The 17,539-nt window shown below is 55.7% G+C and overlaps 2 protein-coding genes across 5 annotated transcripts in view; one reads left to right on the top strand and one right to left on the bottom strand.

The window, feature by feature from the left end:
• The window catches only part of TOMM34 (translocase of outer mitochondrial membrane 34), a 15,157-nt gene extending 10,867 nt beyond the window's left edge, over positions 1–4,290 (top strand). Inside the window, exons 6-7 of the mRNA XM_004687408.2 lie at positions 3,029–3,155; positions 3,401–4,290. Of these exons, the coding sequence (XP_004687465.1) occupies positions 3,029–3,155; positions 3,401–3,505 (232 nt within the window). The 3' untranslated portion in view covers positions 3,506–4,290. The remainder of the gene's footprint in view (positions 1–3,028; positions 3,156–3,400) is intronic.
• Positions 4,291–5,408: 1,118 nt separating this feature from the next.
• Positions 5,409–17,539, bottom strand: part of PABPC1L (poly(A) binding protein, cytoplasmic 1-like) — a 19,105-nt gene continuing 6,974 nt past the window's right edge. The window contains exons 6-14 of one of the 4 annotated variants that reach the window (XM_012728445.1): positions 14,190–14,327; positions 13,853–13,948; positions 10,920–11,186; positions 10,097–10,190; positions 9,333–9,443; positions 8,766–8,872; positions 7,535–7,628; positions 6,220–6,350; positions 5,409–5,824 (exon numbers count right to left, since the gene is read on the bottom strand). In XM_012728445.1, the coding sequence (XP_012583899.1) occupies positions 5,759–5,824; positions 6,220–6,350; positions 7,535–7,628; positions 8,766–8,872; positions 9,333–9,443; positions 10,097–10,190; positions 10,920–11,186; positions 13,853–13,948; positions 14,190–14,327 (1,104 nt within the window). In that variant the 3' untranslated portion in view covers positions 5,409–5,758. Of the gene's footprint in view, positions 5,825–6,219; positions 6,351–7,534; positions 7,629–8,765; positions 8,873–9,064; positions 9,070–9,332; positions 9,462–10,096; positions 10,191–10,919; positions 11,187–13,852; positions 13,949–14,189; positions 14,328–17,539 lie in introns of those variants that run through there. The other 3 variants (XM_012728444.1, XM_012728446.1, XM_004687409.1) reach the window with 3 other exon arrangements.

Genomic DNA, 17,539 nt, shown 5'->3' with positions numbered 1-17,539 from the left:
GGGTCTGGGCTGCAGAGGCAGGGTCTGGGCTGCAGAGGCAGGGTCTGGGCGGCAGAGGCAGGGTCTGGGCGGCAGCGGCAGGGTCTGGGCTGCAGCGGCAGCCTTTCTGCCGTGAAACGGTATAGTCCAGGACAGGCCGAGTGGGAGCAAAAAGGACTCAGTAGCTCATGTCTGGTTTTGCTACCACGTGAGTTGAAGAGAGCCCCAGCTCTTCTAGAACTTTTAGCTGTGTGGCCTTACTGACTGGCCCAGGGTGCCGCACTCTGCAGGCTGGGAGGGAGGGCGGCTGCCCACCGCTGCCCGCTGCCCTCTGCCTCCCCTCTCTCTGGGTGCTGCGGCTGGCTTTCCTCTCGCCGCTGGATGCCTTGTTCAGCCATTTCCGCAGATGTTTCACACTCAGACCATGTTGTGTTTTACTTAAAAACGGTTCTACACACCATTGTGTCTGTGCCACGGTGGTTGTAGTTATTGTTGACGTGTAAATTCTTGTAGGTCTGGTGTTGTCCTCATTCTTAGAGAACCCCTGGCTGTTTTCCCAGATTTGTTCTCCTAGTTAACTTGAGGTTGATTTCGACAGATTCCAAAAAACACCAGTTTTTAGTTGTGGTTCCTTGAATTTGTAGGTTCAGAAAGCCGATAACTTTATACAGAATTTAATTCCATTTGCTGGGGCTGAAAGCAGAGACCACAGAGGCCGCACGTCAGTCCGTGAGCCGCGCGCACTGTGCGGAACAGGCGTCGCCCTGGCTGACTTCTCCATCAGGTATCACCCGATACCTGATGATACCACCACTCATGGACATGGTCTCCACACCTCACCAAAACCTGACTGGCCTGCCAGAAGAGTCTCAACCTGCACTCCCAGCAGCTCGTCAGGCCAGGGCCCGTTCCCGTCTGTGGGTGAAGACAGCCAGAGGGGGGCCAGCAAGTAGTCGCTCAGCGACACAGGGTAGAGCTGCGACCCAGGCTGGCCTTACAGGCGCCAAAGCTTAGGTTCCTTTTTACTCGCTCGTGTTATCTCCTAGACTCCTCTGTAATGAAAACCTTCTGACTAGATACAAGAGCATTCTGTTTACTCAAAGCCAAGGGTGTTTATTCTATAGAATCTTGAGAAGTCATATGCACCTGCTCATCACAACGTTGATACCCGGATGTCACTACAGAGGATATAGTGCTTTGACTCTGGCTTCTCTACTTCCCAGAAACTTGGCCGGTTCCTTCAGTTACCAGAGCCCATTCACTGTGGGTAAAGTTTAAGTCTACTTTAAAACTTCGTGGTAACTTGGTAACCTGGTAACTTTTCTTTTGCCTTTGACTTGTGAGCCAGGAATTCAGGAAGACAAGTTCTCATTCAGGAGCAACAAGATGGTAGCAAAGACTGGAGGTACATGAAGGGCTCCTTTTGCACATCTGAGATACATGGTGGCCGGGGATGGACACCCAGAGCAAGCTGGCAGCATCCTCAGAGTATGGGGGTTTCGGGGCAGTTGGCTTCCTCCTGTCAGATCGAGGTCCCAAGAGCAAGTGTTCCCAGAGGCCATGTAGAAGTTACCAGTTCTCCCAGGCTTTGTTTTGGGACTCAGATTTCGCCCCTCCCTCTGTACTGTTAGAGCTGACAGAGAGGCTGCCTGCCTCAGGGGAGAACACAGGACCCCGTAAGTGGTAAGAGGGCCAAAGAAAGTGTCCATGCCTTTAAATTATTAAGGGGAAGCTTTTTCTAAATTAATTTGTAAGTTTCATGAAGTCTCAATGAAAACACTAATTTTTTTTGATGCATGATAATTAAAGTTTGTCAGGAAAAAATGAGAAGAGAATTTAGTATATGTGGAGGGAAAAAGGGATTATCCATGCCTGGTGTTCTTAGGTTGGCTAAAAGTTAAAAATAAACCTGATCCTTACTTCACTCTTTAAAATAAATTCTAAGTGGATCACTGTTTAAAATGCAAAGTGAAGCCATTAAGTTCTGAAAGAATGCACAGGTTAAAGTGGCCACAGTATTCTGTGCGGGAGGAAGACTCAAGTCATTTAAGGAGAAGTTGGATATTTCTACTTCACAAGATTAAAAAACTTTACATAAAGATACTCAGCTTTCCCCATGCGTTAGACAGACTTTCCTTCCAAGTTGGGAGAGGTCCGAAGTTGAGACCCAAGGTTGGCTGGGTCGCAGGAAAATAGGCTCTGTCAGCAATGCTCGCTAGTGCCCCTGTGGGAAACATTTGGCAGTAATGATCAAAACTTCACTTGGATGCTGCAGTCCCATCTTGGCTCCTGAGGGTCGCGCACAAGGACACTCATGGCAGCATCCTTTCTTTACAGACTAGAAACAGTGAAACATGTTTGCGGAGAGGCGATGGCTAGAATAAACTACGGCCCATCCAGCTCAGTGAGACCCCAGCTGAAAATGGACCTCAGGAACGCCAGGAAACGTGTTTAGTGACTTAGAGAAGGACTAGAAGATACACACATTAGAGACATACTTTCCCCCAAATGCAGAATGTTTATCCAGCATTATAAAGATTTTCAAAATGTAGGTTGAAAGTAAACTGCATATTCCACACCCTTGCACCCATCACTGAAGGCCGCAATTAATGTGGCGTTCGCGCTATGGTGTTCTAAATGCTTGGTCACCGCCGGTCAGTCCCCCTTATTTTTGAGGCAGCTTTATGTTTCATCACCAGCGTGTCAGCGTGTTCAGGTTAAGGTAGATAACTTCTAATCTGTCGAGGGGAAGTGTGCAGGGAGCCTTCTCTTCCTTGAAAGAGTACTAGAGGGCAGCAGGAAGCAGAAGGAGAACTGAACAACCTCACGCTCCGGGGTCCCATGACCCCAACTTGAGTGGGGTCCGTTTCCAGTTGAGCAAGTCCCATCTTTCTTCTGAGGAGCCAGGGCTGTGGTGAGGATTGAAGGTGCAATCACCAGCACAGAGCAGGTGTTTGCTGAGTCAGAGCTGGCGCCTCAGGCTACCTAGGGGCCCTGAAGGAGTGACTGAAGTCAGTGACTGAAACCTCTAAAATGTCTCTCCCCTCAGAGCGCTCTGCCATTTGGTCCTGAAGCAGTACAGAGAAGCAGTGGAGGATTGCACAGACGCCCTCAAGCTGGACGGGAAGAATGTGAAGGCATTTTATAGACGAGCTCAAGCCTACAAGGCACTCAAGGTAAAAAGATCCTGGACGAAAGGTACCAACAGAGCTACAGTCTGTTGTGCCTGTGGTGGCTCTTCTGAGCGTAGTCAAAGCCAGGCGGTTTGTTCCGTCCCCCCCCCCCCCCCCCCGCGCCCCAGCTAGCTGAGGGCAGGCCTGCAGGCCGGGGTCAGAAAGCCCTCTGCCGTGTGGGAAGCAGCCCCTCACTTGACCCCAGTTCCGTCAGGGCACTGGCCCCACACCCTTCTCTTTCCTATTAGGACTATAAATCCAGCTGTGCAGACCTCAGCAGCCTCCTGCAAATTGAGCCCAGGAACGGCCCTGCACAGAAGTTGCAACAGGAAGTTAACCAGATCTTAAACTAAAACCCGAAGGGCAGCAGGAAACCTCTGCCTGACCTCCTTCCTCTGTGCCTGCTCCTGGGGCCCAGCACAGCTCCTCAGCCCCTCAGAGGCAGTGGCCCCCACCCCTTCAGAGGCTTTGCTTATTCAAATTAAGCTCAGTGTAGTCAAGCACAGATGCTGGTTTGCTGGAAAGGTCCCCATTAGCGCTGAAGCCCCGTTCCCCGGCCGCACATCACGCAAATTGGGCCTTGCCAGCAAAGCAGCCAACTCTGCCCTGCCCCAGGCATGTTCCAGATCAAGCGCTGCTCCTTTAGCTTCACCAGAGCCTCACTGTGGTTGCTCTGAGAGGGGGGGCTGAAGGGGCAAGGGCTAACTGGGAAGCCCTGGCCCAGCAAGGCAGCCTGGTGAGCTGGTTCTCTAGGGCTGCTGGCCCCCGAGTTCTGAGCCCAGTGCCTCTTGGTGGGCTCCCTTTGCCCCCTCTGGTGGGGTGAGAGGCCCTGCCCCGTGGATGGCTCAGTCGTGGCTCCGTGCTGCTGCCTCCCGCATGGAGGGGCCTGAGCTGTTCCAGAGCCGGCGGCTGGCCCTCTCCGAAGGTGGATGGGAGGCGGCCTTGGCCCAGGCAGGGGCTGCCCCTGACCCAGCAGTCTTCTTTGTGTGATGTTCAGTTTCACCTGCCTCCCGTTCTGTTGCGCTGTGTGATTAAGCTCTTGCATTAAAGTCTTCTACAGCAGTGTCTGTTACACTTTCATTTTGCTGTTTTAGCTTTGTGCTTGGAACTTTGAAGTTATAATAAATCTGTTTATTGAGATTCAAGCACTGAAATTTACTGAAGTGTATGCAGCGGCCAGACCATGTATGTGAATACACAGGCAGTCTCTGCTGTCAGAGGGCTGACAGTCTGGTTACCACACAGTGAAACTGCAACAGCTTCATTGTTTCTGAGGAATCATCACAATGCTTTACTTCCCTGAGGAAGCCAAGCTTGAAGAGGGTTATCACATGGGAATTGAGCTGCGGCAGCGGGGGAGGCAGAGGCCTTTCTGGGGAGCACAGGGACCAGAAGGTGCCCGCAGGTTCACAGGCAGCAGTGTGGAGGCGGCGGGAGAGTGCACTAGGGCCCAGCAGGAGCTAGGGGCTGCCGCCCCGCCTGCTGGTCCTCGCTCAGTTGTTTCACCTATGTGGAACAGAAGTGTGGGGACTCCAGACAGCAGGGCAGGCGGAGTGACCGTCCCTGGCCCCTCGTCACACAGGCTGAGCTACAGTTCGGCCCTGCCTACATCTGAAGGCTGGGTCACGGAGCTGAGGCGTGTGGCCAGGGCATTCCAGCGGGGGGCTGAGCCCCTTTCACTGCCACTTCTTCCGCAAGTGTGACTCTTACCTGATTTGAGGCAGGTGGAGAAGTGACATCCAGCTACAACTGACTTTCTTTTCGAGGTCTAGAAGGCAAGAATCTTTGTTTACTAGTGAAAAAAAGGGATGCCCAACAGGCTTCTTCCTGCAGAAGGAAGCCCTGATCCGGGAGGCGCCCTGAAGTGCTTTAATGACATCACAGCCCCACGCAACCTGGTGTGGGCACCCGTAGCTTCGGTCATCAGGGCCACAGGACAGCAGCTGCTAGCCGTGTCTGCGCTGGTGGCGGGCTTTTCCCGCATATGGACCCTCTGTGCTGCCTGGGTTCAGTTCCTTCGTGCCAAGCCTACCCTCTGCTCTGCCCCATCACCCTGGCACAAGGAGGCTTCTGGGAGACAAGATATTTTGCAGCACTTTTAATGCACAAAGCAAAAGGCAGCAGGCCGGTGGGCGCCCCGCCTGCATTCCACAGAGCTCCCGCAAGATACAGCCCAGCTGAGAAATAAGTTACAGTTTACGGGCCTAGAGCCACGCAAGAGCAGGAAGCGCTGTCCTGTCAGCCCGGAGCGGAGCGGGTGAGGGTTCCGTTTACTGGGCGTGAAAAGTAAAAAGTGTTTCCAAGAACAGCAGGCGCCCAGCCTTCCCCCGAGAACAGCGAGGAGGCCCAGGCAGGCCGGGCCCAGGGAGCTCCCAGCCCCTTCTGAGTCGGCCCGGAGGGCGGCTGCCGGGACATCTTCGCTTGCAGTCGCGTCAGCGCCCGCTCTCAGCGCCAAGCTTGTCTCCCCTTTGACCCTCAACTTCCCCCAGACGCCTTCCTTGGCGCCTCAGAAAAACAGTGCCACAGTTTCTCAGGGAGCTGGTGGAAGTCCCGGCAAGGTCTTCGCAGCTTCGGGGCTCAGCTGCTCGTCGCCCACCCACCTGACATCAGGGCACGACTTGCGTCTGCTCCACGGCCTGATGCGCCTGCAGCACTGCCAAAGCCTCGTCCACCTGTGGGACACATGGGGAGGACTGAAGTGACTGCCCCGGCCGGGGGCCGGGAGAGCCCGCCCAGCATGCCAGGCGTGAGCACACCTCTCCCTCCAGAGCGGTGCTGCTGCCTGTAAGCCCTCGTGACAGAAACCCGCCGTCAGCTCAAGACGTGAACACTGGACAGCCGGGGATTCGTAACCCTCACACTGAGAACGCCGCCCGCGCCCGGAGCCTGGCCTGTGGCGCTGCACAGCCTTCCTCTGGGGGGCTGGAGGAGCAAGCCCTCATTTTGGCCCTCTCCCATGCCAGGGTTCTGCAGGTATTAGCTGGCGTTCGAGACAAACTCCAGCTGCCTGCCCACCCCGCAGCCGCCTCCACGGGTAGCTCCGTGGCCCGCCCGGGCTCTGGCCCACCTTGGCGTGGAGGGACTCTGGCGACTCCAGCAACAGCAGCAGCTCCGAGTTGTCGACTTCCAGCAGCATGCCCGTGATCTTGCCAGCCAGCTGCGTGTGGACGTCGTAGATGAGGGGGTAGAGATGCTCACCTGTGTGCAACAGCTGATAGCTCGTACACACACCTCGCAGGCACCCCAACATCCCGGGGTAGTACCACCAGACAGAGCAGGGAGGCCTCTGGGCACAGGTCCCAGAACTGCCCCTGCCAGGCTGGGCCCCGTCACCGCCTGGGCGCCTTCCCCTGCCTGTTCAACAAGCACAGCAAACCCCGCCTTGGAGGGGCACATGGAGAAACAAGTTGTTTGTGAGGTGCTCTCCCTAGGCGCGACACCAAGCCGGTCGCCGTCTAAAGACCACTCTTTGGGCCTGTGCTCCAGCTTTGGGATGCATACATAAATCAGTCTATTAAAAAAAGAAAGCCCCCTCTTGTTCACTTTGCAAGAAACAGCTCCAGGTACACATGCCTACATGTCAGACAGGATATACTGCTGAACCTGACTTTGCAGGAGTGGGGAGCCAGACAGACAAGCTTAATTGACTTCTTGTAGGGACAGACCTGGAGGTGGTGGCCAGCCTCTCTGGGCAACACACAAGAGGGCCTGGCAGTAGGGGCTGTAGTGCCCCAAGTGAGAGAGGTTCTCCCATAGGAAAGTAGAGGTGCTTACTGGGGCTGCTGTCAGCTTTCTACCACCATTAAGGCCACGGTGAACTTTCCTTTGGGGGAGGCAGAACCCCAGGTGAACCAGGAAACAATGAGGGGACTGGCAGTAGGGCTCTTCAGAGTAGGGTCTAGCGATCTCGGTTAGCACGCAGAGATGAGCCTGCCGACTAGGAGCAAGCTTGCTCCTTCACTCCGCCGAGGGAGAGGACTTGCACCAGCCATGCAGTCAGTGGGGAACATCCATTTGCCCAGCACACTTATTTCCTACTCCGGAGAGGTGGGGATCTGCGGCGGGCCTTGATGAAACCCAAGATCAGGCACCTAGCTCCTCCCCGGCCCCTCCTCCACCACATCTGGGGTCTTTCCCAGCCTGAGTCCAGTAGAACCACAGAGCCGGAAACGTCTCGGGGCCTCTGGGCCGGCCAGGTTGTTAAGATGAGAAACAGAGGCCTAGAGAGAGCGCAGGCAACGTGGTGGGCAAGGTCACCCAGCGGCCTGGCCAGCAGAAACCTGGACCTTGTCCTGAGGTCTGGCCTGCAGGTCGGAGGCCTCCCACCAGGCGAGCCAGCCCTCAGCCCCCACTTCTGCTCCCGTGGGGAGCCAGACACTCACCAATCATCTGTTTCTGCTTGTGCGGCGGCGCGGCGGCCAGCATGGACGCTGTCAGGGGCTTCTGTCGCGTGGCGTGCGCCGCGGGCTCCCAGGCCTGCATGGGCGGGACACAGCCCTGAACACCAGCAGAGGGCGAGGCCTCAGCACTCAGCCCTGCCAGGTTGGGGTGCAGGGTACGGGGCTGGTCACAGAGGACTGAGCGGGAAATACTCTGGACCCCGGGACTAGGTTTCACTCTGATGTTGCCTGTTGCCAAATGCAGGCCACCCACTGCTGATCACTTTGCCTAAAATGAAGCCCTTTCTGACATGGAAGCAGCCCAAATGCCCAAAAGTGGATGGCTGGATTAGAAAGATGTGGTCCATATACACAATGGAATATTACTCAGCCACCAAAAAAAGAAACATGTCTTTTGCTGCAACATGGGTGGAGCTTAGTGATATAAGCCAGAAAGAAAAAGAAAAATATCGGATGGTTTCACTCATAGCGGGAATATAATGGAACAGGCGAGAAAATCACGATAATGATGAACAGCTACATACAGAGACATTTTGTGGGGGTGGAGTGGGGAATGGGATCAAAAACTGGGGGGGGGGGGAGGAATGCCCTGGTGATGGCACATGGGTGATTTGGTGATGGGAAGCCCAAGGGGATTACAACTGAGATGAAAAAAATGCACAAAATGATGTAAAAATAAACTATCATATTATTCATCAAAAATAAAACTAATCCAAAATTGAAGGGAAAAAAACGAAGCCCTTTCTGACCTGTTCGTACCCTGGAAAATTTACAATGCCTTTTTGCTGCCATGCTTGTGCCTGGTGCAGAAAATAATTGGAAGCATAGATTGTAGACAAGATAGAATGCCGCGCTTGAGACTGGCGTGGCGGGGAGGGGCAGGAAGAAACCCTCCTAGTTGAATTGCAGCTGATATTTTCAGTTCTGCTTTGCAGATTAATCATATCCTTGCCGCTCAACAACGACTAAGAAAATCTAAACTCACATTGGTAGGAACCCAAAGCAAAACAAATTGTAATTAACAAAATGAGCTGCTGGCCTCCTTTCCCCTGTCAGTAAGGGTGATCTCTTCTTGATCACTTTGATACTGCTCAGTGAAACTTCACCAGGCAAGACGAGAAAGAAAAGCAAGACCCAGAGAAGGCCAGCCCCTCCTCCGCTAAGTTCTGCGCCAGCACTCCGGGGCGCAGCTCCCAGGGCGGCCGACACTCACCCCGCAGGTGGCGTGTGATGCCGCAAGACATCTGTGCGTCAGGAGTGGGCCTCCTGGCATGCAGCATCCTGCCACACAGGGCCCTGTGGTCTGGGTGCCGATGTCGGCTGCAAGAAACAAGCAGGGACGTTGGGGCCCCGAGAGCCCCGCGAGGAACCTCCCCAAGCGGCCCACAGGGCCGGCTGGGAGAAGGTGTGCGACGTGCCCAGTGCAGGAAGGAGCGGATGCGCCTGCCTCGCACCCAGCTCTGCACCTGTCTCGCAGCTGCTGCTGGCCCGACAGGTTCAGGTCTGGCTCACGTGTGCTCACACCCTCCCAACCAAACAGGAGGATTGTTTTCATCTCTGCTTTAAAGAGGTGGCGACTAGACAGCAGTTAGCAGGGCCACTGAGGGAGCTGGTGCCAGGAACCGGGTCCGGGAACCGGGTCCTGCCGCTCCGGAGACTCCCAGGCCAGCCTGCTCTCCTGGCCGTGAAAAGAAGGTCACAGAAGGTAGGTGCTGACTCCCCAGCCTAGCTGAGCACCAAACCCTTGCCCCACCCTCCTCTGGGCCCTGCCCACACTTACCCACTCGTTGGGTGTGGGGCACCGGGTGCGGCGCCTGGGTGGAGGCCTGCCTCACGTTGCTGACATGGGCCGGGGGGTGCCAAGATGAGGGGGGGGGCTGGATCATGGAGGAAGCCGGGTGGCAGGTGGCTTGTGGAGCAAAAAACATGGAGAGAAGGATTTCAGGAGAGGGCAAGAGGGCAGGAGCCGGAGTGACATGCTGGGCCCACAAGTTTCAGGGTGAGGCAGGAAATGGGAAGAGGAACCAGAACATTCAGAATGATGAGGGAATACCCCTAGTCAAGCAGACCCAGAACTCCAGAGAGGCTGGTGGGTACCTGCAGTTACAAAGCCCCAAGATACAGCCATGTGGTGAGCAACACCTCCCTGAAGACAGTGTCAAGTCAGGGCGGGCTTCTCTCAGACAAGGGCCACGCAACACGCCCAGCACCGAGGCGTTTCATTTCCTCAGCTTTGCCAGAACTGTCACACATCAGACAGGTCTTGGAGCTAATTGAAGACAGTGGCTCTGGGGTGGGGGTGGGGGTGGCGGGGGAACGTGGGGAAAGGTCTTTAGGGCTCAGTGCTGTGCTGCTGTTTACACAGGCCTGTCAGGCCCACCTCTGAGGAGGAAACAGCCGCAGAGGAGGAAGCTACTGCCCAAATCACCACCCTGGGAAGTGGTAGGGCCAGCTTGACCCCAAAGCCCACTAGGTCACTCCAGCGCCACACACGCCCTGGGGACCCACACCCACGGGCCAGGCTGATGGGAAGGCGGAGTCACTCACAGGAGGGGCGAGGCGGCTGGGCCGTCCACCTGGGGGCCGGCTGGATGGGCGCTATGGGGCCGGAGCCGTAGTAGGCAGCCTGGGCTGGCGGCTGTGTAGGAGACGATGGCGGAAGTGAGGGGGGTGCCGCAGGGGAGGTGAGGAACTGCAGTCCCCCAGAGGCGTGGCTGCAGCCGCTCCACTATCCCCCCCCAGAGAGCTGGGGGGAGGCCCCGCCAGGCTGGGATGAAGGTCTCCGCTCCCCTCCCAGGGTGCCCACTCGCCCTGACCCCTCACAGGAGGTCTCGGCAGCCATCCTTGCGCCTCACAGCCCCGTGACCTGGATGAGCAGGTGTAACGGGCCAGCTGGAGCCACCGCTGAAGGGTGGGCATTTCCTGCTCAGTAGCCGTCGGCGGCTGGCATCTCTCTACTTCCACAGGCCTGTGGGTGTCCTGCCCAAACCAAGCTTCCCAGAGCAGTGACCTCCAGTGGCACCCCATAAAAAGTGGCCATCTAAGTTGGAGAGACGCTGGCCCTACTCTGCCAGTGTGGCGACGTCACACGCACGCACGATGGCTTGTCACTACAGAATAGTATTTGGCGTGAAAAAACCGAGGCTGCTTTGTTCGATGCATTTCCCAAGCCCACGGAGTCTCAGCAGCCTCAGCACAGCACCCACGCGTCTCGGTGGGGAGGTGCCGGGAGCCCCACTTATAGGCAGCGGAAGTGACCTGCCTAGTGGGTTTGTGACACAAGTCCGGAGCCCTCGGCGACCCATGAAGCTCCGGCTCCCCGGTGGTCACTGGAAGGACCCAGTGGGGGTCGTGGGCAGGCCGTCACCTGGGGCACGGCGGGCAGGAAGTAGCTAGTGGGCTGCTGGAAGGAGCCCAGCAGGGGGCCGCTCAGGGCCCGCACGGTGGACAGACGCTGCATGTGCTGGTTGGTCAAGATGGCCTTCCGCTCCTCTTTGCGCTGGGCCAGCGCCACGTACAGCGGCTTGGTGCCAACAATGCGCCCGTTCATCTCTGTCACGGCCTTCGTCGCCTCTTCTGGAGAGGAAAAACACACAAAGCCAAACCCCTTGCTGTGGCTACCCTCTGTCATCACCTAAAAGCAAGACAAGACAAGGGCTACTGGGGTGGGGAGCAAACTCCTGGGCCTGCTCCCGCCCCCGGGAGGGCCCAGGAGACACCCGCCACCCTGGGGGGAGTGCCTCCCCACATTTACTGAGGCGCACTGCATGCCAGATGCCGACACGGCTCCTCGCGTCACGCACAGCCGAGCCAGGGAGAGGAGGCGGCTGTCATTTGCAGTGAGGGGGTCGGGCCAGGCCCCTTCCTAGGTGAGGCCTGCTCTCTGGCTTCCACCCATCACCCAGTGAGAACATCTGCACTTCAGAGTTTTGCTGTATCTGCCTGCATCGGGGGGAACGTAAGGAAGAACAGGTGCTCTAGGGTTGGTTAAACTCTTTAAGAATGGAGCAGGGGGCCTCTGTGGTGGCGCAAGGGGTGAAGTCTCAGCACTGTGAAGCCACAGCGGCCAGGGAGCTGACCCACATGGCGTAGTCTGCAGGCCTCTCCTGTCTCCCCACTGCTCCCTCAGCAGTGTGTTTCAGCCAGCCCACCTGCCCACCTGTTCTGTTCCCCCCTCTGTCTCTGGTGAGTCCTCTCACCTGCTGTGCACCTCAAGACTACACCCGTTATTCTATGCAAAAAAAAAAAAACAACACCTTCCTGTTTAATAACCCAATTATCCACTTAACAAGCCTGTCACCCCAGGAGTGCTTCCACTCCAGACAAGACAGAGTTGTTCAGTCCCCTTCCAGGAGGATCCCACAGGGCATGCGTGTGAATGATGAGAGCCACCTCGGCTTCAACCCCTTGTGGGCAGCTGCGCTACATGAGCCGCCGTCAGACACCTGCAGATAGGATGCTGACCCCGCTTTATAGAAGGTGCCCAGGGTCCGAAAGGCAAGGCACCGCCCCCCACCCACAGCCAGCCAATCTCGCTCTTAGAACCCCTGAGACTCATGGAACCCCCGACTCACTCCAGTCCCAGCCTAACGCACATTTACCGGGAAGTAGCCCACAGCTTCTGATGTTCAGTTAACTTACAAGTCTCATGGCTTCTGTCACGATCTTTGCAAAAGGCGCTAAATTCAACAGTGACGAGAACCACGCCCTCCTCGGTGGTGCACTGGGCTAAAGCGCAGCGCTACAAAGCTGTCGGCAGCCCCTGCAGCACGAGTTTGATCCCTGGCCAGGGAGTGACCCACATGGCACAGCAGACCTGTCTCCCCGCTGCTCCCCTCAGCAGTGTACTTTGTTAATCTGCCTGCTCTGCTCCCCACTCTGCCTGGTGAATCCAGTCACACTCCCCCGCCCCACACACGTCTGGCCTGTATCCCAGTTCTTGTATGCATAAATACATAACTCTTAAAAAAAGTTGTGAGAACCTCTTATCCACGTGGCTCCCTAGTGGAAACTGAGGCCAACAGGCATCGCCACAGACCCAAGAGCAGGTCACCAGCCCCAGCAACCACACAGGTCTCTCTGGCAAGAGCCTCCTTCCCACCTGCGGCTCCCTATCTTCTCACAGCCAAGTCAAATGCTGCTGCCCCTTCTTAAAGGAAGCCCTCCTTCCTGTTCCACTCCGCTCCCCAAGCTCCACCTGCAATATTTACCTCCCCTTCCCTGCCCAGACAGCTGGTAACAGATTTGAGTTAGTGACGCATCTGACTTCCCCTAGACTATACACTATTCAAGAGCAAGTACCACATCGGACTTCTTGCTTTCCTAAAGGGCGCCATAAAACAGCAGGTGCTGTAGTATGGAATGAACATTGAGTCCCCTTCAAGTCATCTGGGGAGCTTTATAAAACAAAACAAAACAGGGCCCTCCCTGGTGGCGCTGCGGGTTAAAGCACTGCACTAAGAAGCTGAAACCACTTCCGCATGAGTTTGATTCTACCTGCCCCGGAGATGACCACATGGCGTGGCAGACCTCTCCTGACCTGCCCGCTGCTCCCCTCAGCAGTGTACTTCGTTGATCTGCCTGTTCTGCTCCCCACTCTGTCTCTGGTGAAGTCTTTCACCACCCCTGAGTCTCTGGCCTGTACCCCAGTTCTGTATGCACAAATAAATAAATCTTTAAAAAAAAAAAAAAACAAAAACACCCAGGTCCTACTCCCAGAGATCTGCTTTCTGTTCTGACTCGGGTCTGTGTGTAAGTGTGCCCAGGGGGTTATAATGAAAAGCCAAGACCAAGAACCTTCCAGCCCAAGGCTGCCCTCCTCCAGATGAGGCCTAGAAGACAGCTGCTCGTGTCACAGCGCAGAAGGCCAGCTGGCACACTCGGGAGAGTGGACACAGACCAGGGCTCTTTGCGTGGGCAAGAGTGAGACACACCAAGCCTCTTTTTCAGATGGCAAAGATGAGGCCCAGAGGGATCATTTTATCAGCAGCTAAGGCCAGGCAACAAGTCAGCAAATCCTGAGACACGAATTTCTAGAATCTGGCATACAGCAGGCACTCAATAAATGCTTGCTATGTGACCGAAGGTTTCAGTGAGCCCCGTAAGTTCAACTGGGAGTCTGGGGCTGCATTTCCACTCTTCCCCTGCAGACAGGCCGCAGAAGGACAAGAAGCGCCAATGGCAACAGACTCCACAGGGAGGGTAGCTGCGCACCAGCTCCCTGGACGCCTCGGGGCGGGGTGCTGGGTGCTGGGGCAGTGAGGACGGCGGGGGAAGCTGTGCCCGTCCAGCCGCCCTCACCTTCGCACTGGTAATCACTCCGTAGGGAGAGAACTCTTTCCTCAGCTTCTCGTCGTCGATGGAGTCATCTAGGTTCTTCACATACAGGTTCACGCCCTGGAAGGAAGCGACTGATGGTCGTGCCACTGCCCCTTGGCAGAAGCGGCCAGGGCGGGCCACCACGGGCCACTGGAAGCACTGCCCACCGAGCGCGCTGCTCCTACCTGGTCCTCAACGGAACCGTCCACCCCAGCGTCACCCAGAATCTGCAGCGCCCGCCATCCCCAAAGCGGGGCTCGCAGAGGCTGTTGACCCAACCGGGCCTCCGCACACACCCAAGCAGCGGTGGCGCCCTCACCTGGTAGCGGTTCAGCCGGTCTTGCTTTATCTGCTCGAACCGGCGCGTTAGCTCCTTCTGCCGTTCCACGCGCTTCTGGGCCCGGCCCACGTACAGCAGCCGGCCGCTCAGCTCCTTCCCGTGCATGGCCGCCACCGCCTGCGGGAAGCGGCAGACAGGGCTCAGAGACACAGCTCAGGCCCTGGGCTCCCTCCTGCCAGGCCTGCGGGGCTCCTGCCCCCGCGGAGAGCAAGTAGACCTGACAAAGGCCGTTTGGAACGAATCCACTTTTTTGAAACATGCAACACAATCCCAGACTAGATGGTTGCTTCACAATTTTTATTTGGGCTCTACTTTAAAAGTGAAGTTGAACTTTGTAAGTTTTCCATATTCAAGATTTAGGTTCTAACTGACGGCACGTTATCTGAACACAGCAGCAAGTGTAATTCTTTGAAAAGGGCACGATGGCACAATGAACACCCTGCATCCTGGACTTCACAGTGCCAGGAATCCTTTTTGCCATCTATGTGGCTTTTCATTAGCTTTTAAGATTTATTTTACATACAGAACTGGGGTACAGGCCAGAGGTGCAGGGGCAGTGAGAGGATTCACCGGACACAGAGTGGGGAGCAGGACAGGCAGATTGACAAATTACACTGCTGAGGGGAGCAGCAGGCGGGGCAGGAGGGGTCTGCCGAGGCGCCTTGTGGGTCACCTCCCTGGCAGGGATGGAACTCGCGCACTTGGGGTGAAGCCACAGCTGCTAGCTTCACAGTGCTGCACTTTAACTCACTGTACCACCAGGAGAGTCCTCATTAGCCTTTCAAGAAACATTGTGTCTTAATCCTGGTGGATTTTTCTTTTCTTCAGATAAGGGGCCAAAGCCTGCCAGATCCCAAGGTGCCTGTGGTTTGAGTTGCACAAAATCATACACGCACACGGTACACAGCTTCTCTCTGCAGTCCTTTCGTAGGGAACCAACCTGCATTGACTCAGCCACAAAAGTCAGCCAGAGACAGACCCACCGATGGACTATCTCAGTAGTGGGGCTTTAGACACTGATGTTTCAAGTGCTCAGTTCATTTAGTAAATATTTGCACATAATGCCTTTTGCTCCCCACCTAAACAGGCCAGCACTAGAAACCCAGGAGCTGCCTGTTCAAAGTCAGTCTTCAAAGTCATTACTTTGGTCTCTGAGCTCTTGCAGCCCGTGGGCCCCAATGCTTTCACTGGTTCTTGTCATTTTACAACTGGAAACTAAACTATCAGAAGGGCTGACTTGTCCAGAGATACACACAAATTACCTTTCAAAGATGCTGTTTACTTAAGAATAAAACTTCAGGATCTCCCTGACAGTCTAGGGGTTAAGTCTCAGCACCATCACCCTACAGCCTGCCTGAGTTCAATCCCCGGCCAGGGAGGTGACCCACATGGCGCAGCAGACCTCTCCTGCCTCGCCCGCTGCCCCCCTCAGCAGTGTATTTCAGTAGATCCGCCTGTTCTGTTCCCCACTCTGTTTCTGATGCATCATCTCCCCTCCCCCTGCCACCTCTGGACTACACCCCAGTTCTACACACACACTCAAACTTCAGCATAAGAAAGCCCTGGTTCTGATTCCAGCAACCGCTCTTACAAGCTACAACCTTATGGGACCTCCGTGTCCCTCTGTAGCTACCCACAGGAGCACCCTGTGCAGAGACGAGAATGGCGTACAAAGCCCTTAGCTCGGCGGCTGGCAAGGGGCAAGTTGCTCAGGTGCAGCGAGGGCTCTGGAGAGAGCACCAGCCAGAATCCACCCCGAGCTGAAATCGCCCCTGCCAGAGATCTCAGCGGGCTGCAGCATCGGAAAGGGCTCTGTTCAGGGAGGCTGAAGAAGACACTCCTTTTACTGACTGGGTGACCTTGGACATTCCTACCTTCAGCTAATATGTACCTGGTACCTACTGGCAGGGGCAATGTTCGAGAGTCTGTGGAGGTGAGAGACCCAGCCCCCACCTTCAGTTCTACCACGTGGAGACCGAAGAGGCATTTCCTGAAGGAGGGAAAGTACACACTGATAAATGCCAGGCACCAGGTGTACTCACGTGCCACTTAACAGCCACGACGGAGCCCCGTGCCCTGGTGCTCCCAGTGGGCGTGCCCTACAGCTGGTGTGGGCAGGGTGTGCCATCTCCGTGCAAGACAGTACTTCCTGAAGTCCACACAACACGAAATCCCCCAAGGGCGCACTTCTCAGGAAACCCCTACGCGGTCTAGGGAGGCGTCAGCGCCCCCTTGCGGCGAGTCTGGATGGCTGCGCTGTCACCAGGTTCCTGATGAGCGCACAGGAGTACAAATACTCCATGTTTACATGGAACACACAGTAACAGGATAATGGTTTAAGATGAATGAAATCACTAAAACTGAACTGCGATCTACCCTTTTTATGTGGCGCCTAGGAAATCTGGAAGTGCACCTGTGTCTAGGGCTGTATTTCCACTGGACAGACTGGTCTACAAAGCAGAAGGCGCGGCTCTCCCTGGTGGTGCAACAGATGAAAGCACCGCTTAGGAGCTTTCCCCAGCCACGGCAGCTCGAGTTCATTCCCCAGCCAGGGAGCTGACTCACATGGCATGGCAGAACTCTACTGACTTTGTGACAGTGTACTTTGGTCAATCTGCCTGTTCTGCTCCCCACTCTGTCTCTGGTGAATCCTCTCACCATTCCTGCACCTCTGGCCTGTACCCCAGTTCAGTATGCATAAATAAATCATAAAAAAAAAAAGCAGAGGGCGCAAGGAGTTAAATCACAGCACTATGAAGCTGCCTACAGCCACTGCAGCAGGGGTTTTAACCCCTGCCAGGGAGTGAACCACAGGAATACAGCAGACCTCTCCTGTCTTGCACGCTGCTCCCCTCAGCAGTGCATTTCAGTCGATCTACCTATTTGCTCGCCACTCTGTCTCTGCCGACTCCAATCACACCCCCACACCTCTGGGCTGTACCCAGTTCTTGTATGCATAAATAAATCTTTTTTTTTTTTAATAAAAAAGCAGAGGGAAAGTGTTGAGAGAAAACAGCATTTTCAGTGGTCTGAAAGCCAGAAGTAATGGCAGTTTGTCCTCCCTAGCTCCATCCTGTCAACTTAAGAAAATGGTAGTGAGGTCTCAGAGGGCCCCTCCTACCTCCCACATGGCAAGAATCTACAAGAAGCGTGCCTCAGGGCTTAAAAGCAACCAAGGGCCCTCCCCGGTGGCGCAGCAGGTTAAAGCACAGCACTCAGAAGCTAAAGCTGCTTCCGCGTGAGTTCAATTCCCGCCTGCCTGGGAGGTGACCACATGGCGCAGCAGACCTCTCCTGACCCGCCCGCTGCTCCCCTCAGCAGTGTGCTTC

This window comes from Condylura cristata, unplaced genomic scaffold (assembly GCF_000260355.1).
Source record: "Condylura cristata isolate star-nosed mole 26May11 unplaced genomic scaffold, ConCri1.0 scaffold00022, whole genome shotgun sequence".
NCBI lineage: Eukaryota > Metazoa > Chordata > Mammalia > Eulipotyphla > Talpidae > Condylura > Condylura cristata.
The sequence above is the reverse complement of the archived record's forward strand: the minus strand, read 5'-3'. Positions and strand labels throughout refer to the sequence as shown.